This window comes from Carassius gibelio, chromosome B3 (genome assembly GCF_023724105.1).
Source record: "Carassius gibelio isolate Cgi1373 ecotype wild population from Czech Republic chromosome B3, carGib1.2-hapl.c, whole genome shotgun sequence".
In the NCBI taxonomy this organism is placed as follows: domain Eukaryota; kingdom Metazoa; phylum Chordata; class Actinopteri; order Cypriniformes; family Cyprinidae; genus Carassius; species Carassius gibelio.
Genome location: NC_068398.1, coordinates 16,363,419 through 16,382,490, shown reverse-complemented (window position 1 = coordinate 16,382,490; position 19,072 = coordinate 16,363,419). Strand labels below are relative to the sequence as shown.

The 19,072-nt window shown below is 36.7% G+C and overlaps 2 protein-coding genes across 2 annotated transcripts in view; one reads left to right on the top strand and one right to left on the bottom strand.

Moving 5' to 3' along the window:
* Positions 1-4,083, top strand: part of plekhh3 (pleckstrin homology, MyTH4 and FERM domain containing H3) — a 37,699-nt gene extending 33,616 nt beyond the window's left edge. Inside the window, exons 12-13 of the mRNA XM_052550768.1 lie at positions 178-369; positions 1,463-4,083. Coding sequence (XP_052406728.1) covers positions 178-369; positions 1,463-1,600 — 330 coding nt within the window. The 3' untranslated portion in view covers positions 1,601-4,083. The remainder of the gene's footprint in view (positions 1-177; positions 370-1,462) is intronic.
* A 1,278-nt stretch (positions 4,084-5,361) lies between these two features.
* On the bottom strand, positions 5,362-18,971 carry LOC127952373 (tubulin gamma-1 chain). Its single transcript, XM_052550769.1, has 11 exons — positions 18,402-18,971; positions 17,620-17,732; positions 15,975-16,142; positions 14,821-14,889; positions 12,698-12,777; positions 12,259-12,385; positions 10,189-10,275; positions 9,146-9,295; positions 8,687-8,839; positions 8,441-8,602; positions 5,362-6,496 (listed from the first exon to the last, which is right to left on the bottom strand). The coding sequence occupies exons 1-11, from the start codon at positions 18,448-18,450 to the stop codon at positions 6,299-6,301; spliced, it is 1,356 nt and encodes a 451-aa protein (XP_052406729.1). The 5' UTR covers positions 18,451-18,971; the 3' UTR covers positions 5,362-6,298.
* Between the last annotated feature and the right edge of the window lie 101 nt (positions 18,972-19,072).

The following is a 19,072-nucleotide window of genomic DNA, read 5'->3' as shown; positions in this document are numbered from 1 at the left end:
AATGATGCTGAAAATACAGAGTAATTCAATTTTAAAATATGTTATTTTAAATTGTAATAATATGAATTCACACTGCTGTTTTTACTGATGCAGTCTTGATAATCCTAAAAAGCTTCTTCCAAATGCTTAATGCTTAAATCTTTAAGGTTTTAAACGTCTTCCTCCTGTTCCTCATAGAGCTCGACAGGAAGCTTCTCTCAGAAGTTGTGGCTGGGCGTGGCAGCTTCCTGTGTGTCTCTGTATCGTCAGGGTGAGGCTGAAGCGTTGGAGTCTCTGCCGATTGGTCAGATCTGTTCCTATGGCGTCTCTGACAGCAACACATTCAGGATCACTGCGGGAGACAGAGATCTGCTCTTCGAGACCTCCAAGGTAAGCGTGCAACATTATATCAGCAATATCCTTAACCTATACTAAACTAAAATACAAAAAAAGCGCAATTACATTTTTTTAAGTAATTAAAATGCATAAAACATTGTTAAAATTTAATTAAAAACTCACTCAAACTAAAATTAAAATGAAAACAAAAACTAGCTAATTTAAAATATTAGTAGATGTTATAATGATATATAGATAATATTAAAATACTGGCAGCCACAAAACCACTCACAGCATCTTTGCATCAGGGAAACACCCCTCATATTTCTTCAACAAAAACTATTGCAAGAGCATTTTATATACATAGATGGCAGCTCTACCTATAGTTTTACTCTAGCAGTAATAGTGAGTTGCAACTCGGCCTTCATGTTAGCATCATGCATGCATACCGACCGTTAGGCCTAAATACTCCAGATATAATAGGGGAAGCATATACCCCTAGCCAAGGTGGAGTTTTAGACTAAAATAGAAAATACTTCATATGTTATCTAAATTAAGAGTTAACACCTGAACCTTCAATAGTTCTAAACTAGAAAGATGTTGACGTCAAAGTGTTTGTATCATGCATACTACAAACCTCTTTCCAGTACTTGAACAATACAGGTCAGACCAGCTGTGTGTATCTGTGTGCTCACATGTGGAAACACCGAGACAACCAGTCTATCTTCTCCTGATATTAGTTGCAGGCTCACACCCATCCTGTGCCGTCACTCCTGTGCACTTTAACCTGATGAGTCTCTTGAGTTTTCATACCAAACCGCTCCACTTCACGCCTGCCTGAACATCTGTTCACACATAAACTGTTAATAACATCCAGTCATTTTCAGTCATCAACATTCCCCTGTAGCTATTCTGATCCATAATCACTCTTATTGCGGTCAATATAACAAATAAAAAAAATGTTAAATGTGATAAGTGCAACTGTCAATTTCTGTTGGATTTCATTTAAATGAACTTTTCTCTCTTCTGTCTAATGAGTTTGGTGCACAAAGCCTTCAAGAGTATAACCAAGTGATTGTACTAGTGTATAATGTCTGACACACATTTGACAGTGGAAATTTACTCGTCATCTCTCTCTCTCTCTCAGCTGACTGAGATCATGCAGCTGATGAATGCTTACTTCAGTGCCACCCGTCGCCAGCTGGACAAGGATGACTGCATCTCCACGGAGACAAACCCTAAGCTCCACCCCTCCCTACTTGAGCTCCCCTCTCACCCGGTGTGAAGAGACACGGACTCGTGCATATGCAGTCCTGACCGATTGCTTGCCTGTGAGGAGCTTTTGCAAAGAGGACGAACTCTGATGAGACTGAAAGGAGCAGATGCTGTGGAAATGGAGGAGGAGTGGAAGGTGTCCAGGAGCCACAGACAGGAGAGCAGGTTCAGGAACTCACTTGCTACACCGCCAGCCAAATCCAGAAAGGACACGGGGACCTAACCAGCCCCTGTCACCTGGGAGCCCGCCAAATATCACAGAGAACATAATAGCCTGACAGAGTGCAAAAATTTCTTAAGCAGTATTTTTGCCTTGTTTTTTAAAATATTTAAACATCCTTAAAAAACATTAATTTATTTTTTTTTAATTGCTTTTTAAAATTTATATACATTAAATCTTCCTTTAATTCATCAAGTATTAAAACGAACTTTTCAAGAAAGTTTCTTTTTATTTTGCACCTCATGTAAATTTGCCTTGTTTAAAGGATGTTCCTATGTTTTTTGGAAAACATGACAAAAATACTTGGTTTTTTTTCTTTCTTTGCAGTGATGTCTTTGTATTTCACTAAATGAAGACAACACAAACCACGCTGCCATTGCACTCGCACACAAACACTCGCTCCGCTTTAAACGTTCCTTTCCAGACTCCTGCCCGGATCGCCATTAAAACTCATTCATCAAACTATACCTGACTTTGAAATGAAAGCAGGTGCAAGTCACTTTCACATCGACCTTCAGAACTGTCCAATACTGAAGCGACGGTGCTGCGTGTGCATGTGTGAGACCGATCTGAACATTTTAAGCTGTAGAAACCAAAGGATCTTTAGCTCGTCTCTATGATGTGAGTGTATTTGTGAAATGCTTTGAGCCCGACCTGGTGCTGCTTGACTGCTGTTAGCTTACAGTAACTCTACACTGTGTGTCCTGTAGCCACAACAGCCTCAGATCTTTAGAGCCGGTTAAAACCAGCTAACTTAGTCACCCGTTTGCATCCTGGTACCTGTGAAGGTAAATTACATTTTGACATTAAAAAAATAATACATTTTGTTCAAACCAAGCTTCCCAGACCTCTTAAACACGTTCAAACACTGAAGATAGACAAATAATCAACACTATTGATATGCAATTTTGTCATGTATTCTAAAGATAGTACATTTCCATTTAAGGGATAGTTTACCCAAAAATGTAAATGTAGTTATTATATACTAACCCTTTTTTCATCTTGCTGAACATAAAAGAAGATATATATATATCTGGTATTTACATACTATGAAAGTAAATAGGGTCCAAAAAAATCACTTTGGATTCCATTGACTTTCATTGTAAATAAACACACACACACACACACATACATATATATATATATATATATATATTCTTCTATGTTCAACACTATAAAGAAAGTCATACAGATTTGGAACATGAAAGATGTAAACGATAACCTTTGAGCATAAATTGTAGCCTCTGTCAGTTGTGCTTTTGTTATGAAGCCTCATGTCGGCTTGTTTATCTGCTGAGATATTGTCCTTTTTTAATGTGCGTTACTTTCCACTAGTTTTATTTATGCTGTCTGTTGTATACATTGTGTGGAAGTGACTTTTGTCCTTTTTACTTACGTTTCATATATCTTTCATAAAGACCTATATTTGTGTTTTAGTGCTTGCATTGAAATAATTTCAAAAGAGCAGACGACGTCATAGTTCAAATATGATGTCATGTTTATTTACTTTTTTTTTGGTTCTTTGTCATTTATTACCCATGCGCGAGAGGTCTGCATATGGCAATTAATCCATTTTTGTATATCCAGGAGGATTATTGACATTTTGCCAGAACTAAGCAATGAAGAGTCGTTCACCCCTTTTAAAGTCACTTGGACCAAATTTCCCTCGTTTTCTTTTATTTCCCCCCGTCAGATGACTGCCAAACTATTACTGAAGCAATAAAACCTGCCCAAATATCCAGATATGAGCCTATTTTCAGTATGGGGCTCTAGGTTGCCTAAAGAGGAGCCACTAGTGCCTGTCACACAGTATGTACAATCTTTAATTCAATTCACAGAACAGCTTGTCTGCCTGAACACAAATCTGAGAAAAGGTTACCAGCTACTTAATTCAAAGGTGGAGGGCAATCACATCTTCAGTGTTGTTTATTTTGGTTTTTGTCCCCTGTGACGGCAGTAGCAGTTGTTACGTGCTTTTGTGTTCTCTTCGTGTCACTCTTTAGCTGCAGGCAGCTCCGCCCACTTTCATACATGTAACAAAGCTCAAACGACAACCTCTGATGCTTTAGATGGTTTGTATGCTGCATGGTACCTTTATTATGGTATACGTGTAATAGTCAATTGCACTATTGTTTGTACAGCTAACTTAAATGTGCAATAATGCAAAATGATGAATACTGTATGTAATAAAAAGCAGCACCATTACAACATCACTTGAGTGTCAGATATGCTGTTTTTGTGGAAAATAAAACATTATATTATTAGTAATGACATATTTATGAAGTAATACTTTATTCACCAAAGATACATGAAATTGATAAAGAGTGAAAGCAAAAACTTCTATATTTGACAAAAATCTCTCTCTATATCTCTCTCTCTAGTGATTTCAAATGATTAATCACATCCAAAATAAAGGTTTTTGTTTATTTGTGTGTATTGTGTATATTTATTATGCTGTTCTTTTACCTTGCTATCCATTGATCCTAACGGATCACGTTTTACACAAAAAAATATTACGCAGCACAACTGTTTGCAGTAAAAGACTAGATTAATGGCTGGTGAAAATTCAGCTCTGTCATCACAGGAATAAATTACAATTTGTATATTGTATATACATACTTGTATAACAATTCTCAATTGTAATATTTCACACTATAACTTTATTTAAATTTAAATTTTTAGTTTATATCAAATAAATGTTGATATAATTTAAAAATGTTATCAACCCCTAACCTTTACAACAGTAGTGTGTATATTTTAAAGTGATATAATTTCTTTAATATAGTGCTTTTCACTCCATATGCTTACTATTTTAAAGCAGATATAGAAAAATATTAGAACATAATTTGTTATTAGAAATGTTATAAATAACTTGACTGCTAACAGTTATGAATAACAGTTATGAATAATTTGGTTTTGCCTGTTTGTCATGTTTTCAAGCTTTATAAAAAAAAAATTAAATGCATCAAATTAAACCAGGCATCAAGATCCTATAATGTTGAGTAGAAAAGATTAAAAACCCCACTGAAACAACTGTTGAAAATAAACATGCCAGTTACAAGGAAAGTAACATGCAGTTCTGAGAAACGGTCCTTTGATTTGATATATGAAATTAAGTTTTGGGACCAGCGTGTCCCTAATAAAACAATTCCACTGGAGAGACATGAAATGTCTGCAACCTTTGGAAGAAACAGAAACGGCTTTGGAAGACACTTTAGAAGAAAGTGTAACTGCTACCATGTGGGATGTCCTATCCTGTTCCTGGAGGGCTACTATCCTAATTAAACACCTTAACCAGCTAATCGAGGTCTACAGGATGACTAGAAACTACCAGACAAGTGTGTTAAGACAAAAGCCCTCCAGGAGCAGGACTGATACGGAGTACGGTACAGAGTATATCCTTTACTCAGCTTATCAGTATCTGTCGCAAGTATTGGAATATGAGATGAAGACCAAAGAGGTAATTAAAAGTAGAGGCATTCATACCAGAGATATTTTGTGTTTTAAGGTCAAATGACCCATGTGAGAGACTATGACATGAGCGCAGACGGTTTTGAGGGTAATCAGTATTTGCACACTGGAAATATTTATTCAAACTCATGAACTTCAAGTAAATGCATCAAGTCTGACAGCAAACTATATACACAGTATAACATTAATAATAAGAACAAGTGGTAACTGAGGGGGGATAAAGCATTGAGATTTCAAAAGGATGACTGGAGCAGAAGAAGAAATGATTCAAATGATGAAATCTGATGCGTTGGGATTGGTTCTGCCAGACTTTGAGGTAACTTCACTGATTTGATTGACTAGAAGAACCTGATGAGGGTTCGCTGATTGGATGGATTGAGGTACAGAATAACACTTGACTTTATTGATCGACTCTCAAAACTCTTTTGAGAGTAATCCACGACAACGAGAGGAAAACTGATTCAATCGCACAATCATAGTCTATGCCCTGAAAGCAAGTGCCTTTTGTCTAAAAGCATGCATGCGTGAATGTGAGGGAGTGAGATGGAGTATTCATAAACTGCTTCTAGTCTGATCTCTTCTAAGAGGCTTAATCTTTCACACTCCCTCCCTTCGGTTACATTCATCTGAGACCACCCAGTCTTATCGGTGTAGACGTCCAGCGTGTGTGTGGTCAGGGAAGTCTGTGTGCAGGCCACCTTGATGGAGATGGATGTAGATTTTGTGCAGAAGAGTTCGGAGTGCAGTACAAAAATAGATTAAGACGGAGCCATAAATTCTCTGATTAAAGAAATCAAGGAAATCGGGAGGAGAGGGAGAAAGAGTGAAAGTTACAGCTCAGGATAGAGGCACCAGGTTATGAAGAACTCTTCTATAGGCCTGTAAACATGACAAATGACATGTATATACATACGTGAGTCTCTCTGGAGGTGCGCGTTTACTAAAATTCTGGTGAACGCTACTGGAGTCATTGTGTATTTTACAGGATGAGTTTCCACTCTAAGAGCTTTAGGGATTTCACTGCTCTTGTGTGCCCCATGAGATGTAGTCGGGACGTGTGGCAGCGCTGTATTCGTCAATGAGCTGCTGAACCACCTCCCGAGAGTTATCCAGCTCGTCGAAGTTGTCCTTGAATATGTCCTCCTTCCTGAACTGCTCGAGGAAGGCCTCCCTCTTCCTCAGCTTATCATACTGACGACAGGTGCGCTCAAACAACTAGGAGTGAGGGAGAGGAGAACAGAGATTAAAGACTGCTCGAATCTAGCCTTTCTACATACAAGACAGATGTCAGGCTTTCCCTACATCTTTGACCCATTCATTTCCATGAGCTTCCAATCATATGCAATTACTGGATGTGGATTTTTAAACACATCTCATAGCAACTGCACTCTTGGACAGTCTAGCTGTTGAACTATTTTAGAGTTGAGCATTACCAGACAAACTTATATTTGCTGTAGAATATTTCCAGGCCTGGATATCGCAATTTAAAAAAATTGCTTGATATTTCCTGTTTTTTTCATAACCATGGAATCCCTGTTCAGTGGTGTTTGGGGTTCTGAGAAAATAGTATTTAATAATGTTAATAAGTTATGTTAATTATAGTTGTTTCAAATAATAATTCTCCTTTTATGGCTGATAAGGGACAAGGTCCATTCTACAAACTGCTGTCCCACACATTTAAAAAGCATTTTAGTCTTCAAATCTTAGATGTGTATTAGGATCCTTCTATCCTCTATTGAAGCCCCAAAGATTCCTTTTGAAGTCTCAAGAATTTTATTTTTTTCATACCTCTTTTTAAAAGTATCTTTTTGATTCTTTTAAAACGTAAAGTTAAACATAAATAATTTATTTATATTTTATTTGTAAATTCTGACACTTTATGTAATAAAAAATAATTAAAAAAGTGTCCTGCATTTTTCGTGTCACTACCGAAACAGCGTATGTTTTAGTCCACTGGCTGAGACAGATTTTAACTACACTCCTTAATTTATGATCAGGAAATATTCCTGTCTCCCCCTTTCTCATATCTACAAGGTGTGAGTAGATAGGTCCCATCATTTTGAGGTAAATGTGTTGAAAAATCTGTGTGTTACTTTAAGGAACATCACCACTGCACATTTTTTGGGGGGGAGTTTCCATAACATTTAGTTTTTATATGTGTACCACAGTTCAGAACTGTGCTAGCTTACCATGTTCTGATTAGCATCTTTGTGCTAGGTTCAAAGTTTCTAAAATTGTCCCTACCAAAACATTAGGTGGAGTTTTGGAAGTGACATCTTTGTTTTGTTTGGTGTTATCCAATAGAATTTTCACTACCTAAACCAATTATTATTATTTCGGCAGTGGCAGAAGGGAACAAATAATCTTCATATTTGGGGGAATTAAACAAAAGTTTAGTACAGTTATGTAATTTTTTTGTTTTAGTATGCGAGTTAAAATTCTGTAATGTGATGTGATTTGTCACAACCAAAAATGTGCAGTCACTAGCGAAACATGGGATGTTTTGTCAAAAACAAAGTATACTGAATTATCAACTAAGATGTTATGATAGTTACTGGTTCAATGTATATTCAAACTAACAAATCCTTAACTTCGAAATCAGTAAGATCCACGTTTAGATTTGTATAAAGGAAAAAAAGGATTCAAAATACAACAAATCTCATAAATTACACTAGAAGTACTGTTAAAAATTTAACTGTTATTTATTTACCTCAACACCTTTTAATAAAAGTCACATTTAGTGTCTCAAATATTTAGAGTAACAATTACTTTCAACATTAATAATAAGAATAACTGTTACCTAAGCAGCAAATTAGCATATTAGTATGATTTCTGAAGGATCATGTGACACTGAGGACTGGAGTAATGATGCTGAAAATTCAACCTTGCAGCAAAATGAATAAATTATTTTAAAATATTCTAAAATAGAAGTTATTTAAAATTTTAAGAATATTTAAAAATATCACTGCTTACTGTATTTTTTTATTTAACAATTGCTGAAGAGACTTAAACAAAGACAAAAACGATCTAACCCCAAACTTTGTAAATCCAATACCAACTGATATAGATGAAATTAAGAACAAAAATCACCAACATAGAACCTAGTTCAACCCCTTTTTTGAACAGTATAGACATGGAGAATTCAGGGTCAGGTCTTACTGAAGAGATGCTGGTGTGATTAGCCATCATAAGACCACTGACACGATGAGCTGAGGGCAGGTAGGGGGATCGGCGGGACAGTGCCACCTGAATACTAGCCGGACCCCATGGGATAAAATTAGCTAGCTTCCTCTCCCTGATTCTCTGCAGACTCTTATGGACCTACAGAGACACGTATAAACATATAAAGATGAGGACATGCACATATCACTTCAAATAAGCTGGGTATATTTAACATGCTCACACCTGTGTGGGGTCCACCTCTCCCTGAATGATGTTGAGAATGGCAATGTAGCAATGATTGGTCTGACGGTCTCGGCCTGTGGACACCATGACATTCTTGGGCTGCAGGAGTCTCCTCATCACATCAAGAACTGTAGTCTTCCTCACACTTGCCACCTGAAAGATGACGGCAAATTTTAAGGATATTCAAACCAAGATAGTGGAAATGGAAGAGAAATTAAATTAGAAATGTCATGTCTTTACTAAGGAAAAAATAAATAAAAAATAGACGGGCTGGCAGAATGATAGACAGAGAGGACTGACAGATCAAGCTGATGTAATTAAAAATGAGTCATTTGTACTCAGAGTCATTAACTCAGCAACATGCTTACACAAAACTACTGGAATCAATAGTGAGTTGAACAATCTTTCAACAGTTGAGCAAAGGATCTTAATGCAAATTCCTCCGTTTGACCAACTTACGGCCTGATCGGTGGTCAGCGGTGTGTATCCAGTCATGAGGAAGTGGAGGCGGGGAGTGGGGATGAGTGATGCAATCAGGCCAATCAGATCATTGTTCATATATCCAGGGTAACGGAGAGTTGTTGTGCTTGCTGACATTATAGTAGACACCTGTTAAAGAAAAGCACACTTGTCTTTTGATAAACCATGTGGGTGGGGAACAAAAATAGACCAGGCTCCTTTATTTTCATTTTTATATTGTGCTGTCTTAATTATCTGGGTGTGCTAATGGTACACTAAACGTGTCCTATATGTAAAAGCAGCTGGTGTTGAAGAACGCAGTAGCCTAGACTGGTGAAACAGGTTTTCTATTTGAACTCTGTTCACCCTTTACAGAAATCTACACACTGTATTGTTAAAGTTCATGTTCATGTCGTATGACCGAGTCTATTAGAGGTGATGAAGACTGTGATGGATAAGTTGACAAAGTGAACTACTGATCTCGGAGCAGGGTGCTATAAGAATGGGCGTATAAGAGGAAAGCATAGGAGAGCGCTGCACAGGATGCCACTGGTTATTTATTACCAACTCTTTAGAATGTGACACAATAGCATGTCAGGCTGCTGATGACAACTTTCGGATCAGGCAACTCCCCATGTTTCATCCTCACGAAACTGACAGGCTGTGCTATTTCAGATTTTATGCAGATAGTACAATACCGCTGTGATAGAACAACATTTTGCTAACATTTTATGGTTTAGCTTTCTATATACACACACACACACCAAAATCATTCTTTAATTTGTCTCATTGCCAAACAAACTCAGAGCTGCTTTAGTACGGTTGATTTTCTGATTGTCTGGATTAGCGCCCAACTGTGATCAACAGAAGAGGAGTGACTCTACTGTCCCTGCATGAACCGCACCAGACCAGTCCCTCGATCTGCTGCAGGGATGGGCTTTAAAAATGACACTCTCTGGGTTGGATGCCTCAGCTCGGGACAGATGAATAGGGGCCTGTATTTTCACAGGTTAATGAGTAAATGACAGACTTCTAGAACTCACCAGTTGGTTGATCTGAGAGAATGAGGGGTTCTGGATGTGCAGCCGGTCTGTTGCGATTCTGTTCAAAGCTGTATTGTCCAGCACCACCTGAAAGAGACATGGGGAGGAAAGAGATTTTAAACAAGTCAGGACTGTGTGTTGTATATCTTTGCAGGTCAGAAGATCTGTAGCCAGCCTGAGTCGACAAATCCATTTTGAATGGAATTGACAATGCTAATTATATCTACATTAAGATAGCAGCAGTATTTAAAATTTTAATTCATATGAATAAATAAAGAATCTTACAGAACTAAGCAACACTCAACTGGTAGAACATTGGCAAGGTCATGGGTTTAATTTTTTTAAAACACCGCGAGCCACTTTAGATTACAGTCTCTGCCAAACCAATACATGTAAATTTAAAGAAGCAGAATCAGAATGAAAGAAATTCATTGTTGTGAGTTGTATCAAGAATTGCCATCTTGCTTACAGTCACGGTGTAGAACAATGTCAATATTTACTTTTCCAACAGAACTTCATTTCAATATTTATTTTCACCTGAAAACAACGTAGTTAAATAGTATGTGGCAAGGAAAAATTATACACTATTTTGATGTCTGCGATAGTTTTTTAACAGTGCTGATGATTATGTTTGAATTTTATTTCTTTTTGCAAACCTTGCTGAGTACCAATGAATATTCCAAGTTCAATATGATGTTTCTTGGCCAATTTTATTCCAATTTCAGCTAATAAACTGAAAGAAACGGAATATTAAAAGGAATTCACCCAAAAAGAAAATTCTGTCATGAATTACTCATCCTCATGTCATTCCAAACCTGTAACTGTAAGACTATTTTGGTCAATCTCAGGAACAAGATATTTTTCCCAAAGATGTACAAAGGTCTTATGGGTCTGGAGCGACATGAGGGTGAGTAATTAATGACAGAATTTTCTTTTTTTTTTTTACTATCCCTTTTTAATTACCTTTGTCCCTAATTTGTACATTTATACAATATATATTGTAGAGGTACAATATTTTTGTATACAAGCCGGAATATTTGGATGAAACTGGCTTTTTAAAAGGAAGAACAGAAATCTTGCTTGATTTCATTTAAATTTGTGTTTGAAGATAAGCAAAAGTCTAATGGGTTTAGAACAAAACGGTGGTGAACAAATTAATAGAAATTTCTTTATTTTTAATTAAGAGTTAGGAATAATGCCTCAGACTTGGCATTAACTCTAGATCTGTATTCTCATCAGAGGAAGACAGAAAGTCATCTACCTCCATTAACCTCCTCATCTTTTGGGCTGACTCTCTGATCTGACATTATTATATCTGCCAGAGACGATAATGAAGCTAGCAGACAGCTGCAAGAAACACAATATGCATAAAACAGATCTTACCCTTTACTAATGACATTTGCTCCACTAAAGGCCAATCTATTCTGAATTGCGCAGCCCTCACACATAGAGATTAGCTGGAGATATAAATAATGATGTAATGCTTTTGTTCTTTTGCTATGGTGATCAAACCCATAAATCCCTTTAAAACTCAAATAAGGATATACAAACACAATTACTGGCTCCTCAGAGAGTCAATAGGATGTGTTTGTTGAATAAATATCTGCTCAATCATGTGCTGATGGATATCAGTATGAAAGTAAAATAGAAAGTGTTGTTGATATATCTATAAACTTAAAGTCCAGTGTACAGATATGACAGTACTCTGCATGGTTTATTGAAAGAACCCAGGGACCAAGCTATTGTTAATAAGGAGGAAATGGAAGGAGAGAAGTGGATAATCACATAGGACTGACCCTCTTTTCTCCATCCGCTGCTGTTTGGGGAATGAAAGCAGGAGAGGTAGAAAGAAGGTCTGTTTGGGAAGGTGGATTGTGTAAGTGAGGAAATGTGTAGTAAGAGTAGCAGGCTGTGTATATGAGAGGGGCACTGTTTCAAATAGAAACACATTCATTTAAGATGCACAATCCTGGAGTGTGTGTGTGTACCACTGTGTAAAACATCCTCCTGAATTCTAGGCCAGCTGAAAAGGTTAAAAGACAGTGTGTGCGCGTGTGTTCATTCACTCACCACACAGTCTGCATTCTGGGTCAGTCTCTTTAGCGTCAGAAGAGAATTATACGGCTGTACAACAACATCACTCATCTCATCTTGGTTAGGGAAGACAGAGTAGGTCTGAACCAGTTTTTTAGGATACCTTAAAAAAGACAGAAGAATGGCTGAATGCTTCAGGCACAAGAACACGTGCCCAGCTGAGCACCGCTGGTGCCCTTGAGGTTGCACACGCAATGGTATTAAACACACCCCTAAAGAGAGGTAATTACACCCGGTGATGACCGCTGCCGCCTGCATCTCCCTCTAATTACACTGACTGCCACCCAAACGCTTCATGCTTGCACGTCTAGACGAACAATGCAGAGGGCGTGGATCTGTGCTTCAGGAGAGGGAGTGTGGACTGCTAAATCAGTCAGAGCAGCGGGATTCCTTTATCAGTGAACTGTATTCACACCTGTCGTTCAGTCGCTCCAGTAGGTAGGACCCGAGACCAGATCCTGTTCCCCCGGCGATAGAGTGGCAAAGCACAAACCCCTTAAAAAGAAAAAAATTTTTTAACATAAAACACACGCTTTAGATGCTAACTGTGACCAGAAAGAATAATTGTTCTTTGGTCTCAAATACCTTAACGCTGCGCTGCCTACTATGTCAGTTAATCAAGGGAAGATTTACCCCACTAGAACTGATGTTTAGAGACATTTTTAGCCTTTATGAAAACATATTCTTTCAAATCATATATAAAAAAACAAAGCCTTTTCATTAAAAATTCATTAAACACTAATTCTGTTCAATTAATCAATTAAATACATTTACATGCACCCTCATGGTGCAATTATGAAGGGATTTTGGCAATATTGCGATTAAACTAAACATGATGTAAACAATACTTCTATCAAAATAATGGGATCAAGCTCATGATAAAAGCAAGCATACCTGCATTAAAATATGTGGTGTATGCTGATTCTAATTGCAATAAAGAAACACGTTAATCCCATTATTAAAGCTCTGACCAAAGTGCACGTGAGCTCGGATGTTCACTCAACTGCACAAATGACATTATTCTTAAGCAGGCCCAGTTGTACAGGGGTGCTAATCACCCTCAAATGAAAACAAGAGCACCCTCAGCCCCCTTAAAACACCAAAGTTTTGTTCATTGCGGAGTTAACCAAGTTTGTAAATACTCTTGCTTTATAACAAAGCTTAGAAAAATTTGTGATTCACTGTACAGTGTAGAGAGATTCATTGATTTTAACTGAACTTGAAATCAAAGAGATTGCAAAGTTCATCATTAGACTGAATACTTTCCAGCACATCTGCATTCATGTCTTGATTTTGATGTATTTGGCAAAGTGTCCAACACCTAATGTATGCGAGTTAATCGTTTTTGTTGTGGGGTTTGTGAATAATGAAATGAAAAATAATGACATTTTCAAAGAATCTTGAAGAAAATATCAGTTACCACAAAAATATTAAGCAGCACAACTGCTTTCAACAGTGACCAGAAATGTTTCTTGAGCACCAAATCAGCATGTTAGTATGATTTCTGAAGGATCACGTGACACTGAAGACTGTAGTAATGATGCTGAAAATTCAGCTTTGCATCAAAGGTATAAATTACATTTCAAAAAGTTATATTTTAATTATACTAATATTTCACAATAGTACAACTGAATTATTTTACTTAATATTTCACTTAACAGGGCGTTAGGTTAAATAATATTTTTTGTTTAGAAAAAGAAACTTAGCTGGAATATATTTTTAAAGGTATAATTAATTAAAAAAATAAACAACATGGTCAATTTGATCACAATCTTTCTCTTAGAATATCTGTATATGTTGGGTAAACTGAGGGAGTCTTTTCTGCCCCCACATTTTAAATATCTGGGGAATTTTTTTTTGCCCCAGGCCCTAACTAGTTTTTGAGACAGTTACTCCCCTTTCAGCAGTTAGCATGATATGCTATACACACACACACACACACACACACACACACACACACACACACACACACATCCAACTAATTGACTGGTAACACCATCCTCCAAACCACTCCCTAACCTCCAGTTACATACAAGTTATACATGTGCACGCACACACCAGTAATTGTGGGTAATAAAATGAACGACATTTCGAAGGGAGGGCTGAGTCTTGTTTTAATGGGAGGAACATCTGTATCTAGTAAATTAACAGTGCATGAAAGGCATAAAATAGCACTTTTGTATAACTGTCTGTGGACGATAGTAAACATACATATATATATTATAAATCTAGCTATATGTATACATAGGTCTATGTATGTCTGCAATCTAAAAAAGAACAGAGAGAGCACCATAGAAAGGGGTACAGAAGGAAAAAAGTAACGGAAAAAATGGAAGTACGTCAAACGGTACGTCACTTTACCATCTGGAGATCATCAGAAAGGGTTTTACTTTGTTTAAAAACTGAATCTGTTTAAAAACCCAGATGTTCTCCAAGAGTCAGAGAAAATGGTATTAATGAATGACACGCAACTAAAGGGTAAAAACCAACCCATTCACCATAACACACAAAGAAGAGTACAGTCACTGAGAATCATACCTCCAGACTGTCACTGCCATCTGCCTCTCTGTCAATGATGTCAAAGATGTCCTCGTGGATTTTTTCACCCTGAAATGTACAAATATATTGACCACAAATTAAATTACCAAAACAAGTCATTTTTTTCCCTTTTTTTTGTGTTGTTGTTGAAACAATAAGTCTAATTCTTGTACAATTATATATATATATATATATATATATATATATATATATATATATATATATATATATATACACACACACACACACACACACACACACACACACACATACAATTGTTTGACCACATCATAATTGAATTTCGTTTTGGAAAATGGCATAATTTGTAAAGAAACTGTATCATCTAAATGTTTAATCACTCAATGTATTTGTGTACCTACAATTGATGCAATGTGCTGAATCATATTTATATTGTTGGAAAGATGCATTCATTTAAAAATGTACCACTTTAGTTAAACGATGAAATGGGGTCATTTTCTTGTGCAACTGCTTACACACCACGAAAAGGAGTTAGCTTTCGAACTAGTTTTATTTGAACTAAAAATGAAACAAAGTGCCGTCAGATGGAGTTTTGTGTTGTTCATCAATATCTGTTAGCGCGAGCCTGTGCTGCTTGTGATTTTGACTCATCAATAAAGAACACATCTCTGACACATTATTAAAGGGTGTTCTGTTCATTTAACTATTAATATAGGAATGGTAGACCATCCCAATTGTAGCAAGTATAACCGGTATCGCCGAGTCTGCTTTAATTATCAGCCTTCACGTTCTCATAGACACAAAACTACAGAAACTACAGTCTGACAGAAAGATTTCAAATTACTGATTTGATCTGTTTGGAGTACTTTGCTAATTCAACTTACATGCTATTGAATTAATGTTGCATTATAAGTGCAAAACTTGCAGGAAAAAGTAATGTCCAGTCTCCACTATCCCAAACCAAAATTCAGGGCCCCAGAGACTGCACTAAATACCTCTAATAGTCATTATTAATATCTAATTAAAAACGATATTCTCACACTATATGAAGAGCAAAAAAAGTGACCATGCATTGTGAAAAACTACAAAGGAAAGATGGCAAGTTGAAATCTAAAAGAAATGTAACCTAAAATAAAAGTCAGCAATGATCTGATGTCTAACATCACTCAGTGTACCTGAGAGAAGCCACTGGCCCAGTTGTTACCGGCTCCACCGCCATGCTCAGACAGGTAGATGTTCTCCGGGTTGTACAGGTTGGCGTAGGGAGAGTTCAGGATGGTGTGGATGACTCGGGGCTCCAGGTCCAACAACACAGCACGAGGGATGTAGTGCTCATCATCTGCCTGAGGGGGGCAAAACAGAGGAGAAAAAGATCAATGGAAATTACTTTTCCTAAGTGCTCCTCAATATTCCTTAACAGGAAAGGACAAATGGATTCTCCATTTAAAAAATGAGAAGTACTCAAGATGCTTATGATTACTTGACTAGCTTGAGACTGCAAAATGAAAGCATCCATGAGAATTCCTAAATATATCTTAGAATGTATGACATCAGTAGTAGACATTAGTGGATGAGCGATGTATAGGCAAGGCTGATATATTCACAGATAATTGGCATCTTTTACTTATCGGGATCGATCAACAAATCTTTTGTGTCTATAGTTGCCAGAAGGGGAACTTTTATTTCGACAGTGATGACAAAGCCAGTGCATTAATAGACATATATGCCATAATACCTTCTCATATACAAGCAAATCCACATAATTTAAACAACTCTTTGAATATCTAATAAATATCGAATAAATATTTAATTCCACAAACCACACAAAAGTTTGCAAATCTAGCAATTAGTTACTTGGACATGTGCATTTTATAGCCAGACTAAATTCTTTATTTGTGAAAATACTATAATACGATTATAGAATCAAGACTTTGATATCAATAAGTAATAAACAGATTTCACATATAATACCACACATATATAGACACATTTCAAAGGCCACCCTGCTCTCTAAGATATTGGCATCACCATCAAGAATAAAAAAATAAAATCTATATCAGTAGATCACTAATTTACATAACACGCAGCTAGCCATAATACAGAGGAAATGAGTATAATACTGTGACTCATGCAATTTATTCACATCAGTAGAGAGCTTTAACACTCACTGCCTCATTTCAGAAGAAATATAAGCAGTCCCTTTGAAAACATTAGGATTTCACTGCAGTTTCTGTTGAAATAACTAATTTTGTTCTTTAATTGGAACAGTCTTTTGTTCCAAAAAAAAAAAAAAAAGGAACTAGAAGCTGTGCCATTTATTCCTAATTAATTTTCCCTCAGATTGTGGACAGGCCTCCACATAATGGTTGCAGAGGGATTATGGACTTCCAGCAGCTGCAAACACATGCACCCAGCTCCGCCTGGTGGTTCATTATGTGAACAGAATCAAGAATCTTACAGAGATATCACATTTTATTTGAAATGATTTTCATATTATATACACTATATTTTATTACGTAAATTTATGTATTACTTAGAACATTGTTTTAATCGTATTTGCACTTGTTTCTTACTGTAGCATTTATTTTTCTTGACATTACCTTTTTTGTGTATACTGTTTCGGCAATATTGTATGCAAACACTATCATGCTAGTGAAGTACTTTGCTTGATGTCTTGATGATAAGATAGGTGTCTATATACAAACTTATATAATTTATATAATTAAATAAAGACTTGAAAGCAGCAATCTTGACGTGTTGATTATGGTTGGTGATTGATTTGCTCCAAACGCCTTAAGTTATTGGTCTATATTTGTGTACCTGATAGAAGAAGACATCTTTCCGGTCTGTACCCTCAGTGGCGAACTCTTCGACGATGCCCTCAGGGCTGATGCCATGCTCCGCACACAGCTGCTTCCAAAACTCAAAACCAACTGAACAGAGAAAGGAAAAGCACACCATTCAGTCCATTAATGCTGGATTCTTAACAACACTTGTGAAAAGGCTGTTAGCTACTGTCACGTCAATATATAGTGGTGTGTTAAGAATATTAATGTAATGGCTATCGTTTATACCACATATTTGACAGAAATCATATTTTGTCTTCAGTGACCAAGTCTGACACAGTCTCAGATCACATGAGACTCACACAGTAACTTACATGAACATCTTCTTTAGTAAAAGATAAAGTCAATGCAAATTCCTCTAGCTAAAACTGCCAAACGTGACTGTAAATAATACAAAGCAGCGTTTAGAATCATGTGCATAAGTTACATAAACCCACAAAGTTAGACGGTCAGGTTGGATACATTACAATTTGATCCATTACAGTTATCTCCAATTGACAGTATTAAATAATTATCCTTACTAATTTGCAAACAAAAAATAAAGATTAGTCAATAAGTGAAAACTAGTGAATACGTTTTTGGCTTCTTGCTGACGAAAATCTCCAATAAACAACCAAAACCATATGGACTGTATCTATTGTGTCATTTGAAAGCTATCCAGTGTGATGATAGCTAACTAACGTTAGCTAGATAGCTAACTTTTTATGTAACGTTAGAGACTATCAAAAAGAGCGTAATACACAGCGAATGTCTCACTCTGATTCCCGCACTGTCCGAGCTGCAGGGTGATGATTTCTCGTGGCATGCTGTGCTGTTATTTAAGCTGTAGGACCAGTAACTTAAAGGTGATAGATGTGCCGCTGTCAGTCACCCACTATGCGTATTCCCGCTCCAACAGCAACGGCCCAACGGAACGGGCGCGCGCACTGCGCATGCGCAGACGTAGGCCCTACTTGGCCTCGCCAGCAAACGTGAACCGATCGATACTTGCTGAAATTGTACTCAAATAACTCTTTATTGATATTAGTGGGGAAAAAATACACTAACGAGAAGAAAGAACAGACAGAGAGCATCAATTACGTAATTCATGACGTAGGACGGATGCGTTAACGTTATACAACATCAAAGCTGCGCGTCAGTTGTGCAAACAGAGGAAATTTGATCTAAGTTATTAAAGAAATTCAGATCAGGTTTAAAAAAAATTAAAAAAATATTTGTTAAATTTCTCAGTGTATAGCAACATTTTTATTTTATTTATTGCCTTCATTTAATATGTTTTATTGTAGTCACTCAATCACTGGCAAAAAGCAAAAGTTTTAGCCTACCATTTACTTTGATATGAAGGGTTTTCAAACGTTTTGATGCCGATGATTCCGAAATATCACAATCTTTTGAAGATTTTAAAAAAAAAATGTATTCATTTATTT

Bases quoted from the DNA above. Each gene is read 5' to 3' on its own strand.
- LOC127952373 (XM_052550769.1), bottom strand. From the start codon at position 18,450: ATGCCACGAGAAATCATCACCCTGCAGCTCGGACAGTGCGGGAATCAG. The intron at 8,603-8,686 runs GTGTGAGCATGT...GTGTCTCTGTAG, and splicing joins GAGAGGTGGACCCCACACAG to GTCCATAAGAGTCTGCAGAG. The intron at 6,497-8,440 runs GTAAGACCTGAC...CCTCACTCCTAG, and splicing joins ATCACACCAGCATCTCTTCA to TTGTTTGAGCGCACCTGTCG.